The sequence below is a fragment of the Dromiciops gliroides genome, chromosome 1 (assembly GCF_019393635.1).
Source record: "Dromiciops gliroides isolate mDroGli1 chromosome 1, mDroGli1.pri, whole genome shotgun sequence".
NCBI lineage: Eukaryota > Metazoa > Chordata > Mammalia > Microbiotheria > Microbiotheriidae > Dromiciops > Dromiciops gliroides.
Window position 1 is genome coordinate 616,304,222 of NC_057861.1, and position 19,006 is coordinate 616,323,227.

At 36.2% G+C, this 19,006-nt stretch overlaps 1 protein-coding gene across 2 annotated transcripts in view; it reads right to left on the minus strand.

Moving 5' to 3' along the window:
* Positions 1-6,421: 6,421 nt before the first annotated feature.
* The window catches only part of TMEM245 (transmembrane protein 245), an 81,563-nt gene continuing 68,978 nt past the window's right edge, over positions 6,422-19,006 (minus strand). For both annotated transcript variants that reach the window (XM_044003221.1, XM_044003216.1), the window contains 2 exons: positions 16,582-16,776; positions 6,422-14,322 (listed from right to left, as the gene is read on the minus strand). In XM_044003221.1, coding sequence (XP_043859156.1) covers positions 14,289-14,322; positions 16,582-16,776 — 229 coding nt within the window. In that variant the 3' untranslated portion in view covers positions 6,422-14,288. The remainder of the gene's footprint in view (positions 14,323-16,581; positions 16,777-19,006) is intronic.

A 19,006-nucleotide genomic window follows, 5' to 3' on the forward strand; every position in this document is an offset into this window, starting at 1 on the left:
TCTCTCTCCTACAATATCCATATATCTACATGTACACATATATGTGTGTTTGTGTGTGTGTGTGTGTGTGTGCCTGGACCTGTTGCCACATTGGCATTGGCAACTTCCAGATTAAGAAATAAAGACATCTGGAATTTAGATAAGCCCCATCTGTGCAACTTATAGTATTTGATAGTACTGAGCCAAGTTGAGAAGTCTACAAGCATTGATTAGGTACTTCCCAGGGTAACACAGCCAGTATGTGTCAGAGGTAGGATTGGAAGCCAGAATGGCATCTCCAAGGGGAGATTTTGGTTTTCTATTCCATTTTGCCTCTCTTTAGGGACACATACACATAGGTAGATATTTACTTGTCTTGGGTCTGTCATATATAAACTGTGATTCAGTAGCCTTTGATATAAAATTCTTCCCCACTGCCTTATGCCATTCGGAAAATGTTAGATTAAATCTTACTTCTGTCTATTAAAGTGAATGTAGAGAAGATTCACTTTTTTCTCCCCCCAAAACTTCTTGTGGTGTGTTCTTAGTGCATAGATACTATTTACATGGAAATGAATCACAAAGAGAACAAGTCTTACAAAAGTCATGGGAGTTAGAGCCAGAAGGAAACTTAAAGATTTAGTCCAACCTCCTCATTTTACACAGTTTATAAATGTTCCCAAATTCAAGAGCTTGAAACAGTTAGAAATAGTTGAACACATTTTTCCCCCTCTTCAGAACAATTGTTAATTGTATGTCAGCAGAAATACTCTACAGAAGTGCTTCTAACAGCATTGAAAGAGGCATGTGGGAAGCCAGTCCCATTTTACTCATTAAAGGATCCTTTTACCATGGCCAACTCTTAAAAATGACAAGCATTTAAAATAGAAAATATAAAACAGCAAAAGGTGACACAACAAAGTTATTGTTGTAGCAGTGAAATTTGACTGAAAGTAAGGTTTTCAAATTCTAAAGGGGTCACGATTTCCATATTTTAAGATGTAACTATTTTCATCAAATAGCAAAGCCACTCTGTAATTATATGTGAAAGCTGTTCTATTTTTTCTTACAGTGTTCAACAGAAAAAGTACAATGTATCTAGGCTCCCTTGCTGTGCTGACCAGGGAATCAGTGGTTTTAGGGTTGCCAGTCAGGGTTATTGGAGGCAGACAGGCAAAAGTATAGGGAGAGGAGGTCCTGTGGACCTGGTCAGTCAGGGTCCAAAGAAAGTCAGTTAGCAACAGGGTGGAGTGGTGTGGTTCCTGTGGGTTGGATAACATGACTGCTTCCAACTCTCAAACTTTGGTATTTGAGGTTAGGCTGCTGTCATTGTAGAGGGCCCTGGATGTCTGGCAGAAGAGTTTGAATTTTAATTGGTAGAAATTAAGGAGGCTACTAAAAATTCTTGAGCAGAGGAGTGACCAGGTTTATGTATGAAGGTTAATTCATCAATAAGAAGGATGTTTTGGAAAGGGGAGAAAGTGAAGAGAAGACCTATTTTGAGGCTACTACAATTATCCAGATGGGAGGTGATGAAGACATGTGCTAGAGAGAAGGGAACATATGTGAAGGAGGTTATGCAGTAGAGTAAATTAGGGCTGCTTGCTGAAGCAGCTGGAATGAAGGCTCCTGGAGTTTGATTTTAGAAATGACAATGCTTGATCAGTTTCTCTTATCCACTTAAGTTTCTTTATTTGCAGCAAATGCTTCTCTAAAAGAAGCATCTATGGTGTCACTAGGGAAAGAAAAAGGAAACCCATGCATAAGACTTATGTGTGTGCAGGTATGTATGTATGTAGATGTATATGTGTATGTATATGTCTATTATATACAGCCAACCAAGGCCTGAGGAAGGCTGGAGATGGGAATGAGATGTTATAGTCCTTCAAATTCATGTCTAAATTGGGGTGGTGACATGATAGCTTCATAGATGGCTTCCCAGATTTCTCTTTTTAGTATAGGGAGAGTCTCATCTTTGATATATATTAGAAACGCTCTCTTCTTTTCAAGGTTCCATGATGGTGATTGGTGAGGAACAAGGTGTTATTTGCTACCACTTCTTTCAGAGCTACACTGGGATATTTGATGCACACGATAGTTGTTTGACAGGGATAAGAATATGAGACTGGACTGTTCCCTGATTTACTCAAGGTTGACTAACAAGGGAGAAGTGTGGGGCCTTATTGGTACTTTCAGGTGCTATGATATCTATGAGGTTATTATGAAAAGAGGGAGAGATCTTTGATGGTTTTAGGGGTGAAAACAAAAAAGTTAGGGACAATTAACACTTGAAGGACACAAGACAATTATCTGTAAATTCTTAGAATAGACTTGGGTTATTGTCTCAAGTGAGTAATCAAAGATTTTGTAGAGGTGCTTGAGGTCCCATTTCCTCCCCACATCCCATTTCTGCATGTGAAATGCTAATTCAAATTCCATAGCGGAGGGGGAATAATTTAAAAACAACAACAAACAAACATTTTTTAGGGGCAGCTAGGTGGTGCAGTGGATAAAGCACTGGCCCTGGATTCAGGAGGATGCAAGTTCAAAGCTGGCCTCAGACACTTAACACTTACTAGCTGTGTGACCCTGGGCAAGTCACTTAACCCTCATTGCCCCCCTCCCCCCAAATAAACAAATATTTCTATTTAAAGTTTTGAGTTCCAAATTCTATCTCCTTCCCCTTCCTCCCCTCCTCTCCCTGCTAGGAGGAATAATCTTCAAATACATAAAGAGCCTAACAAGGGCAAAATACCTTATTTATTAACGTAGCTACATATAAATGTATATAAGCATGTATATGTCTAAAACAAATATAGCTCTTCTATGGTGTTTAAGTGTGTAATAGTTGAGTACAAATTTAATTTGGGAGAGTCCTCTGATATAGCAAGTCAACAAACATAATCATGGTGTTCCTGGGGTATCCTGGGTCCCTTTACTTGTCAATTTTTTGTAGGACCCTAAGGGATCTGTTTTGTGTTTGTAGGCAAAAGTGACCACAATTCACCAAATGCTGGAATGCTACTTGTCTTGTTAGGGCCATGGAAACAATGCTTGAATTGTCAGTTGAAGACTTAATTTTTTGGGATATCTGTTTCATGAATATAATGCAGGCATAAAGGATTTAGTAGCAGGGCCAGCCCTGGTTGAACATACCAGTATTTTCTGACAGATACTAATCATTGTGAGGCAAAGCAAATCCTGTTCAAAACAGCCATTTTTTGACGTTCTAAGTGAGGTTCTAATGATTTTGACGATTTCTAAATTACAGGGCCATAAGAACTGACACTCATCTAGCATTTTACATTTTTATTTCATGTGAACCTTAAAATAACCTTCTGAGGGAAATACCATAAGTAGTATCAGCCCCATTTTAGAGAAAACTGAGGCTTATAAAGGTTGAACCTATGGTTACTCAACTAATTTCAGAGGCAAGATTTGAAATCAAATCTTCTTGCCTCCAAATCCAGCATTCTTATTGTAAACGACTACAATCTCTATGCTCTATCCCTATTTCTTGTCCACATTCTCTGAACTCAGTGTGTGTGTGTGTGTGTGTAATACACACACACACACACACATATAGATGTATACATACATCTATATGTATTTAACTTATTTAAAATACTTTTTTTGGTCTATGTCTCCCAAATGTATGTCTAATTCTATAACTCTGGTTGCATCATGTCTTTGGAATTATAGTGGGCCATTTTTTTTTATCAGAGTTCTCAAGTCTTTATGTGTTATTTTTCTTTAGTGTTTTGTTACTGCATACTTCACTGCATCATTTCATGTCTCCCCAGGTTTCTCTGAGACAATCCCTTTTACTATTTCTTACAGTATTATAATATTCCATTATGTTTATATGCTACAATATGTTCAGCTAATCTTCACTTAATGGGGCATCCTCTTAATGTCCAGGTTTTCACCATAGCAAAGAAAAGCTGCCCTATTTTTGTAAATATAGGTTCTTTTCCTCTTTATTTGATCTCTTTTAGATATAGGCCTACTACCAGTTATGGAGTGTATATAATTTAGGGACTTTGGGGACACAGTTTTATTTTTCGGTTAATTAAAACAATTAAATATTTTATTTTTCCCAATTACATTTAAAGAAAATTTTAAAAATGCATCTAATAAAATTTTGAGGGTTCTAAATTTTCTCCCTCCCTCTCTCACCTCTCCCCTCCCTGAAACAGTAAGCAATTTTTTTTTGTTTTTTGTTTTTGTGGGGCAATGGGGGTTAAGTGACTTGCCCAGGGTCACACAGCTAGTGTCAAGTGTCTGAGGTCGGATTTGAACTCAGGTACTCCTGAATCCAGGGCTGGTGCTTTATCCACTGCACCACCTAGCTGCCCCAACAGTAAGCAATTTGATATAGGTTATATATCAGGGGCACAGTTTTAAATTTCTTTCTAGAAAGGCTGGACTAATTCATAGTTCTAACAGTGTGCCTATTTCCAAATCCTCCCAACAACTGTCATGTTCATTTTCTATCATCTTTGGCAATTTTATGAATGTGAAGTAGAATCTTAGTTGTTTTAATGTATATTTCTAATTCATAGTGATTTGAAACATTTTTTTCATATTGTTGTTGATAGCTTAGACTTCTTCCTTTTGACAATTGCCGGCTCATATTCTTTGACCATTTATTTAGCTATTGAGGAATGGCTGCTATTCTTGTATATTTGAAACAGTTGAATATGAGACTTTTATCAGAGAAACATGGCACAAAGATTTCCCCCAGTTAATTATTTCCTGTCTAATTTTATTTTATTTTTTATTTATTTTGTTTTTTGCAGGGCAATTGGGGTTAAGTGACTTGCCCAGGGTCACACAGCTAGTAAGTGTTAAGTGTCTGAGGCCAGATTTGAACTCAGGTCCTCCTGAATCCAGGGCCGGTGCTCTATCCACTGTGCCACCTAGCTACCCCTCCTGTCTAATTTTAAATGCATGATTCTGCTTATGCAAAAATGTTTCAATTTTATGGACTCAAAACTATCCATTTTATTGTCTAAGTTGTTCCCTATCTCTTGCTTGGTCATGAGCTCTTCCTCTATCCATAGTTGACAACGGTGATTTTCTTCCTTTCTCTTCCAATTTGTTTATGATGTGACCTTTTATATCTAGGTTCTATATCCATATAGAGATTATTATGGTATATGGTCTAAATTTTGGCCTAAACCTGATTCTGGCAGAATATTTACCTGTGTTCTCAGCAGTTTTTGTCAAGAAGAGGCCTTAAAGGGGCAGCTAGGTGGCGCAGTGGATAAAGCACCAGCCCTGGATTCAGGAGGACCTGAGTTCAAATGCGACCTTAGACACTTAACACGTACTAGCTGTGTGACCCTGGGCAAGTCACTTAACCCCAATTGCTCCGCAAAAAGAAGGAAGGAGGAGAGGAGGAGGAGGAGGGGGAGGAGAAGGAGAAGGAGAAGAAGAGGCCTTAGACCAGTAGTTGAAGTCTGGGTTTACTAAACACTAAGCTCCTATGTTCAATTGCTTTAGTATGCATTTAATTTGTTCCATTGCTTGCCTTTTTTTTAAGCCAGTACAAATTGTTTTAGTCATTATTGCTTTGTCATATAATTTGAGACCTAGTACTGAAAGAGCTGCCCACACTTTATTCAATGTCCTGGATTATGTTCTTTGTTTTGTTCCTTTAACTCCTGCATTGCAGCACAAGATACACACACACCCTGATCAACAAGTGCATGTACTTGATCAACAGTTTTATCCTAACCTAGTTACCTTGTTGAAGGAATATGGTTTGTCAAATTTCTGCCCTGAAATGCTTTCTCCCCTAATACCCATTGACATCCTAGACATTCTTTAGTTCCTCCAAGAACTGTTACCTGCTAATGAAGCTAGGAAGCTAGCTTGAGATTTCATTAAGGAGGTACAATCTTCACTGGTGCAGGGGGCAGACCCATGACTCGACTTGAAATTTATCTTGTTTTCCCCTAACAGTCTGTGCTTCTTGAGGGTTTGGTAATGTCATATTTCCTCAGGTACCTAGTTATAGCACAGTGCTATACACATGTAGTCACTCAAGAAACGTTTAAATGGAAGTCTCTTACTCAACTTCTCTTCATCAGTTTCCTCCCTTCAAATGACCCAAACTCATCCTTACCCCCAAGGCTCCCCCTCCTACATGGTTTCCACCAGAGACCTTATACTACATGACTTCCTTAATCCTCATAACCATCTTCTCCAAAAGATTCTTCTTACGTTAAAAAAAGCCATTTCCAATAATTAAATATAGCAAGAGTGTTGGTGGAGTGGGTTTTGAACAAGAGAAGCCAACCCCAACCCAGGGCTAAAAAGGACAGGAAGATGGGTGCATTTGTCTAAGTTTTTCTTCATTAACCATCATATCAGAGTGGAGCTCTTTTTTGCCACTTGATACAGAGATGAGATTTCATTTAAATCACTAATCACATTTTAAACATTAACACTGATAAATTTATTTCAAAATATAGTTTCCATTTACAAAGAAGTGACATTGGCACCTTGTCAAAAGAATTGAAAGCTAAGAAATATCATTTGTGCAAGAAAGAATGTTTTTGCTACCTTCATTCTGCTTTTGTTTCTAATTTCAGACCATGTCCTCTTTGTTTGAAATATGTTGACTCAGAGTTGATATTTTCAAGTTGTTACATATGCAGTTACTGCTACATATCTTGGTTTCAAAATCAAATGGTATATGTGAGTATGAAATACAAAAGTGTCAGTGGAATGGACAACAACAAGTATTTCTTCAAATTTACCCAAAATAGACACAGGGACTCTCTCACACATTTGGTCATCAAAAAATAGGGAATTCTGACAAACTAACTTCACTTGAGATTGAATTCCATGCCATTTGTGGGGCTTTTGTTTTTTGAGCTTAACAAAAGAATAAAGTATGCTGGAGAGACAACATGATGTAGTCTAAGAAGTACAAAATATTAAGTCAGACACCTATATTCCAATTCTAGTTCAATTCATTAGCTTAGTAACCTTGGACAACAAATTATTTCACCATTCTTGTTTTTTCATCTGTAACATGAGGAAAATTATGCTCGAATTATTCTAACTCAAGGGCTTGTTATGAAACCATATCCATAAAAAATACTCTGTAAACCATAAAGGATTATAAAAATGAATTGTTCTTAAACAGGGGTGAACACAAACCTACCTTGTTAAAAAGGGCCGGAGTTCTCAAAATTGTTCAAAATTTTAGGAAATAAAAAAATTCTTTAAAAAATGTCAACAAAAACAAACTGAAAAAGGACAACTGGAAACAGATATAAAATAGGTAGCACCACATACACAAGTGACCTATGCATAGCTTTCTCCTGGGCAAAGTTAAGAGAAATTCTGCCAATTGTGGTTGGTGGTGGTAGATTTTGTTTGCTTCTGTCACACTACACAGGAAACATTCTGTCACCACTATGCACAGTATTCACATGGGTGGGCCTCTGTTTTCCCATCTGTTATGAAGAGGTTACATTAAGAGAATCTTTAAGGCACCCATGATGACATTCCTTCTAGCTCTAAAATACTATTCTATTAGTATGTTAATATAATTTGTTCCTTTAAGATATATGAGGTTCTTCTATACCTGTGAAAATCTGTAATGTTATACTCCTAAGCCAGGAGTTCCTAGACATTTTGGGGGGATGGTGGACCCCTTATGACAGCCTGATGAAGCCTATGGACTCCATCTCAGAATAACTTTTTAAAATTCATAATTAAAAGATATTCTACATTTCAATCAGAGGCTAGTAAAAATGAAGATCTAATTTTTCTCCTGTAAAAGTTCATGGAACCCCTGAAATCTATCTTTGGAGACCCATGGACTTCAGGTTAAGAGTTCCTATTCTAAGCATTTTTTTTCCAAATGTGGAAACTTGTGTCTAAATCTGATTCAGGTTTTCTGGTAGAACTACATTTTAAATGGGCTTTCTTCAGCTGTAGACAGAGCTAGCCATATTTTAAAAATAAAGTTGCATGTTAAAAGATGTTTGTAAACTTTCTTTTGTCCTTACTTTTAAAGTTTATTCCAATTTAGTAGAGAGAACCTTACTGGCACGCAACCAAACATCTATCATTTGTTTCCCTCACAAGACAGCAATAAATAAAACTTAGTACATTTTCTTATCATACAATTTAAAATAAAAATCTCACCTCCCTAACTTGGAAGATCATTCAGATAAAGACCAGAGAGACAACATCACTAACGTGGAAGACATGAATGGGCTTAATATAGTTAGATGCCCTCTGGAGTTCTATGTTTCTTACTTTAAAATCCCTGTTAAGAATTCACATTGATAGAGCAGCTAGGTGGCACAGTGGAAAAAGTACCAGCCCTGGATTCAGGAGGACCTGAGTTCAAATCCAGCCTCAGACACTTGACATTTGCTAGCTGTATGATCCTGGGCAAGTCACTTAACCCTCACTTGCCCTGCAAAAAAATCCCCCAAAACAAACAAAAAACCCCCAAGAATTTACATTGATGTGAATTTTCAAAAGGAAAATACAAATGAAAAAAATGGAGATTGACTGTAAGAAGCAATCTTCAGCTTTAGTAATTTATAGTGAGAAAGAATTCCATTAGATTTGGTGTTTTAGATATCATACTACACCAAAGTAATCAGTGATTAATTTTACTCAAGAAAAAAAAAACCCAACCCAGTAAAAAAAGATTACAGGGATTGTGGTGGTGATAGAGGGAGAGGTAGAATGTCAGCTGTCCCTAGATTAATAAGTGCACTGGTAGACAAGGCAACAGCAGAATATAATGGGGAACAATACTGGACAAGGAATCAAAAGAGGCAGGCTTTGGTCCTAGTTCTGGCACTTAGGCAAGTCACAAAGTCTGTCAGGAGAGATCAAATGGAGATAATGCTACTTGCCTTACTTGTTGTGAGGAACAAATGAGATAACTAATGTATATAATTCGGATAAAATCAGTATCAAGTATACTTCACATGGTAGGACTATTATTACTGAAAACTTCAACAGTTCAATGGAATACTTTGCATATAACAAAGAAATTGTTCTTCATAATAGCTTAAGGACCTAACAATCAACATGAAAGTCTGAACTTAAACTACTGTTACCAGTGAAACCTATGAAATTTATTAAAGGATTTAATGATACAGTAATGGATTCACTAATTCACATTTCCTTTATAGATATCTCACAAAAGCCTATTAAAGACTTATTTCAGGTAGATAAAAGGCATTAGGAAACAGATGAAGTATTTTTGGCTAAAATGATTTTGATTATTTTAAATAACTTAGGTAAAGAAAGCATTTATTAAGGGCTTAGTATGTGCTAGGAACTAGGTTGGAAGGGGCCTCAGAGGTCATAATACCCAACCCCTTCTACAAACGGAATCTCGTCTAGAACATTTCCAAAGAGGACGCAATTCAGTTTTCTCACGAAAACCTACAGTGACAGGATACCCACTATTAAATAAAGTAATCCATTTCATGTTTGGGCAGTTCTAATGGTTAAGAAGTTGCCTCCTTACAGCTAGGTGGAGCAGTAGATAAAACATCGGCCTTGGATTCAGGAAAACTTGAGTTTAAACCCAGCTTCAGACACTTGACACTATTTAATAGCTGTGTGACCCTGGCCAAGTCACTTAACCCTCATTGCCCCACAAAAACCAAACAAACAAAAAAAGAGTTGCTCCTTAGAGATTCCTCTTATTGGTCTTAGTTCTCTCTGTGACCAAAAAGACTATCTCATCCTTCCTCTAAATGGAAAAAAAAATTCCTCTATATGGAAAAAAATTCTAAATATCCCTACTTATCCCTTGTTGATTGGTTTTGAACATTCTCACTATTTTGACTGCTCTCTCCTAGGCACTCTCCAGCTTAAATGTGGTGCCTAGAATTGAATAAAATACTCCAAATGTGGTCTGATTATAGGAGAATTCAGGGAGATAATCACCTTCTTTGTATATTAAACAAGATGCTTAGTGGTTTTAGATACAACATATATTCAAATCATTAACTTCAAGAGATAAAACATTATTAACAATCATACATTAATTAAAAATAAAATTAAAATGTTACTCCTCATTAGCTATTACCTAAACATTTTGAAAGAACTGGGCAGAAGATACTTCCATTGGAATGTGACTCCAAGTTTTACTAAGGTTTAGCAGGCTCACAGAGGGATTAGAAGCTTAGGACTGGAATATGGACAGAACTCTGGCTGCTTGAGAAAGTAACCTGCCCGGAAAATCCGAGGGGGAAGGCCACGTGAATAATCTTTCTTAAGAGCCCAATATTAAGAACTAGGTATTGAACATGCCCATACCTTCTGATAGGTGGGTAATTCTGAAGCTTGGTGTAACATGAGATATAAATGTGGAATTATTATAAAAGGTAATATAGTGGATAAAGCAAGTACTTGGTAATACATTTTTGGTACTTCTGGATGGTCAAGAAATAATGACTGTATGAGTCAAACGACAGCAATGATAATAGCAGTAACAACAACAGCAGCAGCGACAGCAACAACAGTGATGATATTACCATACATCTGTACGGTGCTTTACAACTTATAAAGTGCTTTTACAAATAGTCTTTCATTTGAGCCTCATGAAAACCCTGTAAGACAGGTTAGGACTATTCTTAATTTGTAGACGAGGGATCTGAGGCTCAGAGGTTAAGTCATTTTGCCCAAACTCACAAAGAAAATGACATAACTGGGATGGGGACTCTATCTATGATTAATGATGTCTCACAACTATTCAACTCTCCTGTAAGGAGTTAGAGATTTTTAATAAAAGCAAATGAAGGTCTTGTGAAAACAGTAACTAATATATTATTAGTTACATAATGTTTAATATTAGAAAATAGGCCACATTTACTTATTATGGCAATGAACATAACGGTTATACATCATCTTCTTCCCCGATCTCTCATCCTGTGTTAGAGCTCTCCTACACGTTTATCTTGTTAGAACTTGCATTACATTTCCCTGTATATATGCTTCTATCCTAGCCAGACTGTAAGCTCCTTAAGGGTAGGATTTTTTTTTTCTTTTTTCATTTCTGAACTCAGCCCAACACTCAGTACAGTGCCCTGTAGACATACGGTAGGGACTGGTCATGTGATTTCACTGGTACAGAGATCTCCCAGGTAAGGAAGCTACCTGTACCAATTCAGGTTGGCACCTTCTTTGTAATTTAAATGGTCTCATCTAGTTGTGAAGAACACTAAGGTTAAGTGATTTGCTTAGGGTCTTTACAGGCATAATGCTAAAGGTGGGACTTGAACCCAGGTCTTTCTGACTTCAAAGCCTGCTCTTTACCCACTGTGCCATGCTATTTCTTAATAAATGTTCAATTAACATAACCAATGTTATGGGGACAGCGATTGCCATCTGTGTTTCTTATTCAATTTGCAACTTGTTATTTAGATGAAATTAAATAAGTCTTAAGAGTCATAATAAAGAATGTTTTGCATGATTTCTGGTACAGATGTGTCAGATGTGTGTTAATTACCATTACAGAATCATCTGTAGTCACTGACCAGAATATTTTTATTTGAACCCTATTTATGTAGAATTTAAAATTTTGTCTTAGACAAAGGCCACTTTAAGATGAGAACCTCCTTGAGGGCAGTTCATTCCTTATTCATTTTTATATCTTCCTTAGCCTCTAGCCCAGGCCATGCACACAGGCTCAGTAAATGAAGAATGAAAGGTGAAAGGTAGACAAACATTGAAAAGACCTTGGGCAGATTTAAATTTACTCTGTCATATCATTAGGGTAGAGATGTATGTGTGTGTGTGCGTGTGTGTGTGTGTGTATATACACATATATACAATATTTATATTTATATTCAGAGTAAAAATACAAGAGCTACATTTGACATAGTATGTTATATGCACCAAGTAAACAGCTGAAAAGCTCTAATTCATAGACCTCAGAGAAAGAGCACATCAGGAACTTAAGGCTATTTAAAAAAAAATTAGTTTCTTTTCTGCAATAGCATAAATGCATGTTTAACTGCTTCTTCAGTACTTAACTGCTTTATCAGTACCAAACATGCCATCATTTTTATTTAAAAAAACTTACCAGGAAATTCAAAATACTCTTAAGCCCGTTCTTCTCTTTTCCTTGATATAAGAACACTGGAGACCTATATTTTGAATCACATTTTAAAGTGGGAGTAGTACCGACTGAAAAGCAGAGAATCACTGAATCTAAACCTAGGGAATCATCTAATTAATTAGATTACTTGATTTTACAGGAAGAAATGGAGGCCCTGAGAGGTAATGCTACTTGCCTCAGGTCACATGGGCTGTAAACGGAAGAGGCACAAAAAGAAAATGGGGCTGCTGTCAGAAAGATCAGCGCATTGGTCCTATAGCTGGGGACCTCTAGAAAAGTCCTTAATGTAACAGACATTTTCTATGTCCTAGTTTTGTGGAAATTTCAAGACAGCAAATGGAATATTTATTTGAATGATCTTTATTTTGTCTGTCATTTATCTGATAGCTCACCTGAAGTCTAAACCATTCATGACTGATGTACTAAAGCAGGATTGATTACCTTTTGTGATTTTTGCCCTCAGTCGAATATTATCTAGCTGGCAAATTAAATTTAAAGAATCTAGTGTTTTGTGGAAGAAACCACCAAATAGTCATCTATTGAAATCTGGCTTAATGCTGATACTGAGTAAATCATGAAGCAAGAAAAAAAAATAACTACAGTCTTTGTAAACCAACTTAAAATATTATACAAATGTCCCTTTTTTGAAATCCTCTTCCTAAGCTCCATTATGGTAAGGAGATGGCACTGGTTCTCAAAGGCTATGTAAATGGAATACAAAGTCTGGAAGGTTTTAGGCAACCAAAGACAAGCCCAACTAAATTCAGAGGTTCATCATCACCAGAAAGTTGGCTACTAGTTGATTAAAGTTTTATGGCCATAATAACTCATGAGATTCTTTTAATAGACTAAGGTGTGGAAGCTTTTGTTCTAAATTTGCAGGAAGTATCCACATCAATTAAATGATATATTTTGAAGCATTCACTAGGCAGTGTGGTATAGCACAAAGGACATCAGATTTTTCTAAGTCAGAAGACCTGGATTCAAATGTCAACACCACTACTTTACTACATATGAGAGACTGGGAATGCCATTGAAACTATTTTGGGCCTCAGTTTCCTAATCGTTAAAACAAGGGGGACAGCAGATAACTGAAATCCCTTCCAGCCCTAAAACGAGGCATGACCGTAATAGTCTTATTTGTAAAATGGGGACAATAGTACCTGCTATACTGTATCTCAATCTATGTGGATGAAAATGGTAACAGTAATAACAATGCTTTAAAAAGTTAAATGTGTCCTATAAACTCAAGGTGTTATTAATAAAAATAAATAAATGATGTTAGCAGAATTTCAAATGTGAAGAAAAACCAGATTTAGAAATCAAACCATTGCTGCACTTGATATCCCCATTTAAAACATAGGGGAAAATGCATAATCGTACATCCTATTTTTAAAAATAATTGCAGGGCTAGCAAAAGCAGCCAAAAAAAGTACTTCATTTCAATATTAGGAATGTGGCTACATTTTTATACATAGGGAAGTCTTTCTGGGTCATTTAGGGGTAAAATCTAAATTCCAAGTCAGCTGTTTTCATAACAGTTTCTTCTTTCTTAACAATGGCAAGGAGGCAGGGAAAGAGGATGGAAGGATCATCTATCCTTCCTTCTCACACAGTTGAATGCTGCAAATCTCTAAGTTGAAAGTACTCTTCATGGAAAAGTGATTATGGAAATATTTTAAAACAAATTTCTTAAAGCAGAATAAATTAATTATGTTATATGCACTTTTAATAACAGGTACTTCAGAACTCTTAAAATTACTGGAAGCACATATATCCTTCATCTCCCTAAACACTTCAGGAAAAAACAACTATGATTTTGCCCTTTTCAAAGCTATTTGAACAAAACCGATTACCAGAGAGGAAAACATCCAAGTCAGCTGTTCAGCAGGTAACAGCCATGACCCTAGTGTATAACTTAAAACTTTTCAAGGTAATTTTCTAAAAAATAATCATCAAACAAGTTTCTTTGCTGTAAGGTTGCATGTTAATATACAAATCCACCAGCAGCATTTGTTCTTTCTTGCAAATCAAAGTGTTCCATTTGCAGGCCAGTAGAAACATTTTCTTTCCAAAATGCTGCTCACTTGGCCTTCCTTGATCATTACAGCTAGAAGGACTGAAGAAGTCCATGGCTGTTCTGAATTTATAGGAAGGAGAATTTCTTAAAGAAGTTGGTGCAATATCACTCTGATGATTTTGGATCTTCAGAAATTCCTCTGAAAGTAGTAACATAAGAAAATGTCTTTACTTAAAGGAACATTGTTTATTTTTTCAAGAAAAAAAATCTAACAGCAGGGAAAGAAACATACTTATGTTATTACATTCATATTTACCTAACCAAAATATACAGTAAGGCCCAGTTTCCCCACCTGTTAAAAAAATTGAGATCCATCTCTGACAGATTATGAATAAATTAAAAATTTTATAATCCTTTTAGACCTGTAATAAACATATCTAAAGACTATTAAAATGGCAACTTTTGGGTGGTTGGGGGTAGAATTGCTGATAATGTACATGGCTTCTTGTGGCTTTAGGGAAGGCTAAGCTTGCCCTTAGCAGTCATTCTTGGTGCAGGAGAAAGCACACTTACTGCTACTTATCTAACAGCCCCTAAATGCCCCACCAAGCATTCTCAGCACAGCTCCATTTCTTTGCCTATCTTCAGGTTTGGTGAAATAAGCTAGGACTCAAGGACCACGGTGCTGAGAGATTTTGTATTTATGGTTCTAAGAACCTTTTCTGAGTGAATTTTGTATCCTTGTATATTTTTACAATCTGGGGGAAAAATCCCTAGGAAATAGTATAGTTTTTTTATTGTTTTTTAATTTTTTTAGTGAGGCAATTGGGGTTTAGTGACTTGCCCAGGGTCACACAGTTAGTAAGTGTTAAGTGTCTGAGGCCGGATTTCAACTCAGGTCCTCCTGACTCCAAGGCCGGTGCTCTATCCACTGCACCACCTAGCTGCCCCAATAGTATAGTTTTTTGGGAAAAAAATAACTTATTTAAACAGAGTTGTATTTCTGCTACTAAAGGCCAATCTACTTATAAATTCTATCAGGCTTTTTTGGTAGCCCATAGCTTTGGGGAGTTTAGATTAACACCTACTTGTATATCAGACCACTTGCTTACTAATGGCACTTCTAGATATGGCACTTTCAGACTCTCTTAACTTTGACACCCTTTGAAAATACTAATGCTATTGAACAAAGGTATTCCATTTGTCTAAGAGATATATAAAATATCCTGCTTGAGGTAAAGATATAGGAAGAGATTGATACAAGATACATAACACTTTGTCTAGGCCATCTGACAGTCTTTTGGGAAATATTAATTATAGTTAAGCATAGAGAGTAGGTGAATAAAACATGGAATGTTAAAGCTGGAAGGAGGTCACTTAGTCCAACTCCTATAGAGGAAACACATCTAGAGGAGGGAAGTCTCTTGCTCAATGTCATTTCTGGTAGAACCATGACTAAAATCAGTTCAATACTATTTTCCCTCCAATTCTCCTTCCAATATATTGGACTGCCTTTCATCCTTTTTACCAATATAGAAGTTTGAAGTCAAATGGAAGCAAACTGTGAAAACAATTTGAACTACCACCACCCCTCCCCCAGCCTCAAACTCATCTCAGGGAACAGAATATTCAACCTAGCACCAGCTCCCCTCTACCCCCAAACACTTATTTTTATGTAAACTAAAAGTACTTATCAGAGATGCAAAAAAGTATGTGTGTGGGGGTGCCTAATCCTTGAGAAGTTAAGGACCTAACTAGATAGCAGGATAATGAATTTTTAACTCTGGTTAGATTACATGGGTAAAGTGCTTAAAATCTTTTGTAAAATAATTTTAATTTCAAACTAAAACTTAGATAACAGCATTTTTAGGTATGCTTTCAGGATTTCACTTGTTTTGACCAAGTTAAAAAAGGCAGTGACTAGGAAATAGCCACATCTCATTTTATTATCATTGTGGAAAGGCAAAAGCAACAAAAGGGCCAGGTGTGAATTAAAACAAAGGCTTTTTGCATCTGAATGCCTCCTTCTCTTTTCATTCTTTTTACAGAAATGTCATTGCTCCTTTCCTTTTGCCCATAAACAATGAGTTTAACATAGAGCCAGCTAGCTCTAAAGCTCTAACTCACAAACTGCTTTCTGTTCATACAGGGGCTCTCTATGCTCAATAATTTAATGAAGTTCAGGACACACATTTAAGAGATTTTAGAACAGCCTCACAACAGATTTCTTGTCTGGCTTCAACCGAATAAGACAAACAAGACCAAGACTATACATTCCTCAAAGACAGGGCTAGGCTACATATTTTTTTCTCATATTCTCTATAGCTCTGAATATAGTGTTAGACACTCAAATATTTATTCACTGTTTAACTAAATCAAACTTCGTGGAAAAGAGGAAGAACATCCGTTAGTTTGACATGCACATTCACTTTAGAGACATTTCTTTATCATAACTTACCGTTGTGTCTGTAGAGGCCACAGTGTCTGACTTGGGGTAGGCATGGAGTTAGTAGGACTTAGTAACATGGCACTATAGATATTAGAAGCAACTACGAGGATACAGAGAAGTATGGGGCCAATGATCGCTCCTTCCAGGCCTAAGTAGTACGCTCCACCAGCCACTGCTAAACCAGTCAAGTAAGGATGTCCTCCTCTGAAATAACAACACAAACAGATTACACATGAAAGGCTATATTTGCTAGGCAAATATGGATTTTAAAGACTTGACATCTAAAAGCTAAGGGACTGTTAAAAAGTCAAAATGGCAATTTCTGGTCAGATAAATGGTTAGAACATATGAAACAAATTTTTTTAAAAAGGAAAAAGACCATGCTGATAATCACTCCAAAAAAAAGCTCAACGTTACTAATAATCAGAGCAATGCAAATTAAAACTATTTTGAGGCATCACATCACTCATCAAATGGACAAACATGATTAACAGTAACAAAATGCAATGCTGCCAAGGTTGTAGAGGTACAGGTACATTTATCTATTACTGGTCTAACTTAATCTTTTAAAAATCTTTCTGGACAGAAATCTGACATTACATAGTATAAGTTACAAAATTAATTATAGCTTCTTTTTTTTTTTTAAATGACCAATGAAGGGGCAGCTAGGTGGAGCAGTGGATACAGCACCGGCCCTGGAGTCAGGAGGACCTGACTTGACACTTATTAGCTGTATGACCCTGGGCAAGCCACTTAACCCCAATTGCCTCACCAAAAAATAAAAATTAAAAAAAAAAGAAATGGCCAATGAGGAAATGTTTTGCATGTATAATAGGTATATTTCTTGACTTCTCAGTGAGTGGTGGAGGTAGCTGAGGAAGGGAGAAAATTTGGACCTGAAAATAAAAATAAAATTAAAAAAAAAATCTCATTCTTTGACACAATAGTATCATGGTCTGTAAGATACCCAGAAAGTGTAATAAAAAACAAAAGAACTATCTGTCAAAGATTTTCATAGCAATGCTATTTGTACAGACAAAAATTGGAAGCAACCTAAAATTCCAAATGGTTAAATAAATTGTAGTGAATTATACAGTAGATATAATAATGCAGTGGTTCTCAAATGCCGTACATAAAATTTTTTGTTTGTTTGTTTTTTTAGGGCAATGAGGGTTAAGTGACTTGCCCAGGGTCACACAGCTAGTAAATGTTAAGTGTCTGAGGCTGGATTTGAACTCAGGTACTCCTGAATCCAGGTCTGGTGCTTTATCCACTGCGCCATCTAGCTGCCCCTGTACATTAAATTTTATCTAGGCGTGCTGGAATTGTGTTGAACTTACACTTGTTATCACATACATACATAAGTTTCTTGACTCTTCTATATTGTGCTGTAATTCCTATGGTCAGTTAATCATTCAATAAATAAACAAACAAACAAACAAACAAATAAATAAATAAATATATTAAACACTACTGTATGCCAAGCAGCATACTAATCACTGGGGATACAAAGAAAGGAAAAAAAATCCTTTGGGAATTAACACTGTGCTTTGAAAAATTTGAGAACCACTGCTATAATGCAATTAAGACTGACAGGTATGAGGTACACAGGGAAATCTGTTAAAATTGATACAAAATAATCTAAGAAAACGAACCAGAAAAAAACAAACTCTCTACAACCATAAGGGGAAAAGTAAATGAGAAAGAATGCTAAGGAGGTCACATATACAATTACTATAGTTTATGCACTTAAATGAATCTAAATGTCAGTAATTACTAAGCAGGTTTAGCTGGTTATACTGCTGTTCAATATCAATTTGCTTTTTAATAAAACATTTAAAAAAGCAAAAAATTCATGTCAATTTGAAAAAAAAGCTTATGTGATCTTACTTTTCAAATAAAATGAAATAAAAAACAAATTTTAAGAATTTAAATCATGAATTCACTGTAAAAACAGCATAGGAAATGTTTAATCCTCAGCACCATTATCTCTCCACTCCTCCAATGAATGCAGTTAATTGAACTCTGAGGAGAAAGTAAGGAAAGCCTTTATAAGGTTAGGAGGACATGCATGAGTTGCACAGGATGGGACAATCAAGGATGAGCTGTGATGTACACTGTTGGAAGGAATATCCAAGTTGACGAGATAACTGATTGGGTTCATTTCCATAGATTTCATGCCCATGAGGTCTATGATGTTTATTATAACTTTATAAGTTGGAATGGGAAGGTCAGTGTTAGAGAAACTGATTATTTGCTCCTAGACATTATTTCTATGATTGGATCATTGGTACCAGAGAAACAGTGGTGAAAAAGGAATACAGTTGCATGGGCTAGCAGGTGAGCATAACACAATTACATTGTTATTTTAATGGAAAAAGATACAATAATGACCCACATTAGGCAAGTCTTCAAGGTTGTAAAGTGAAGAACA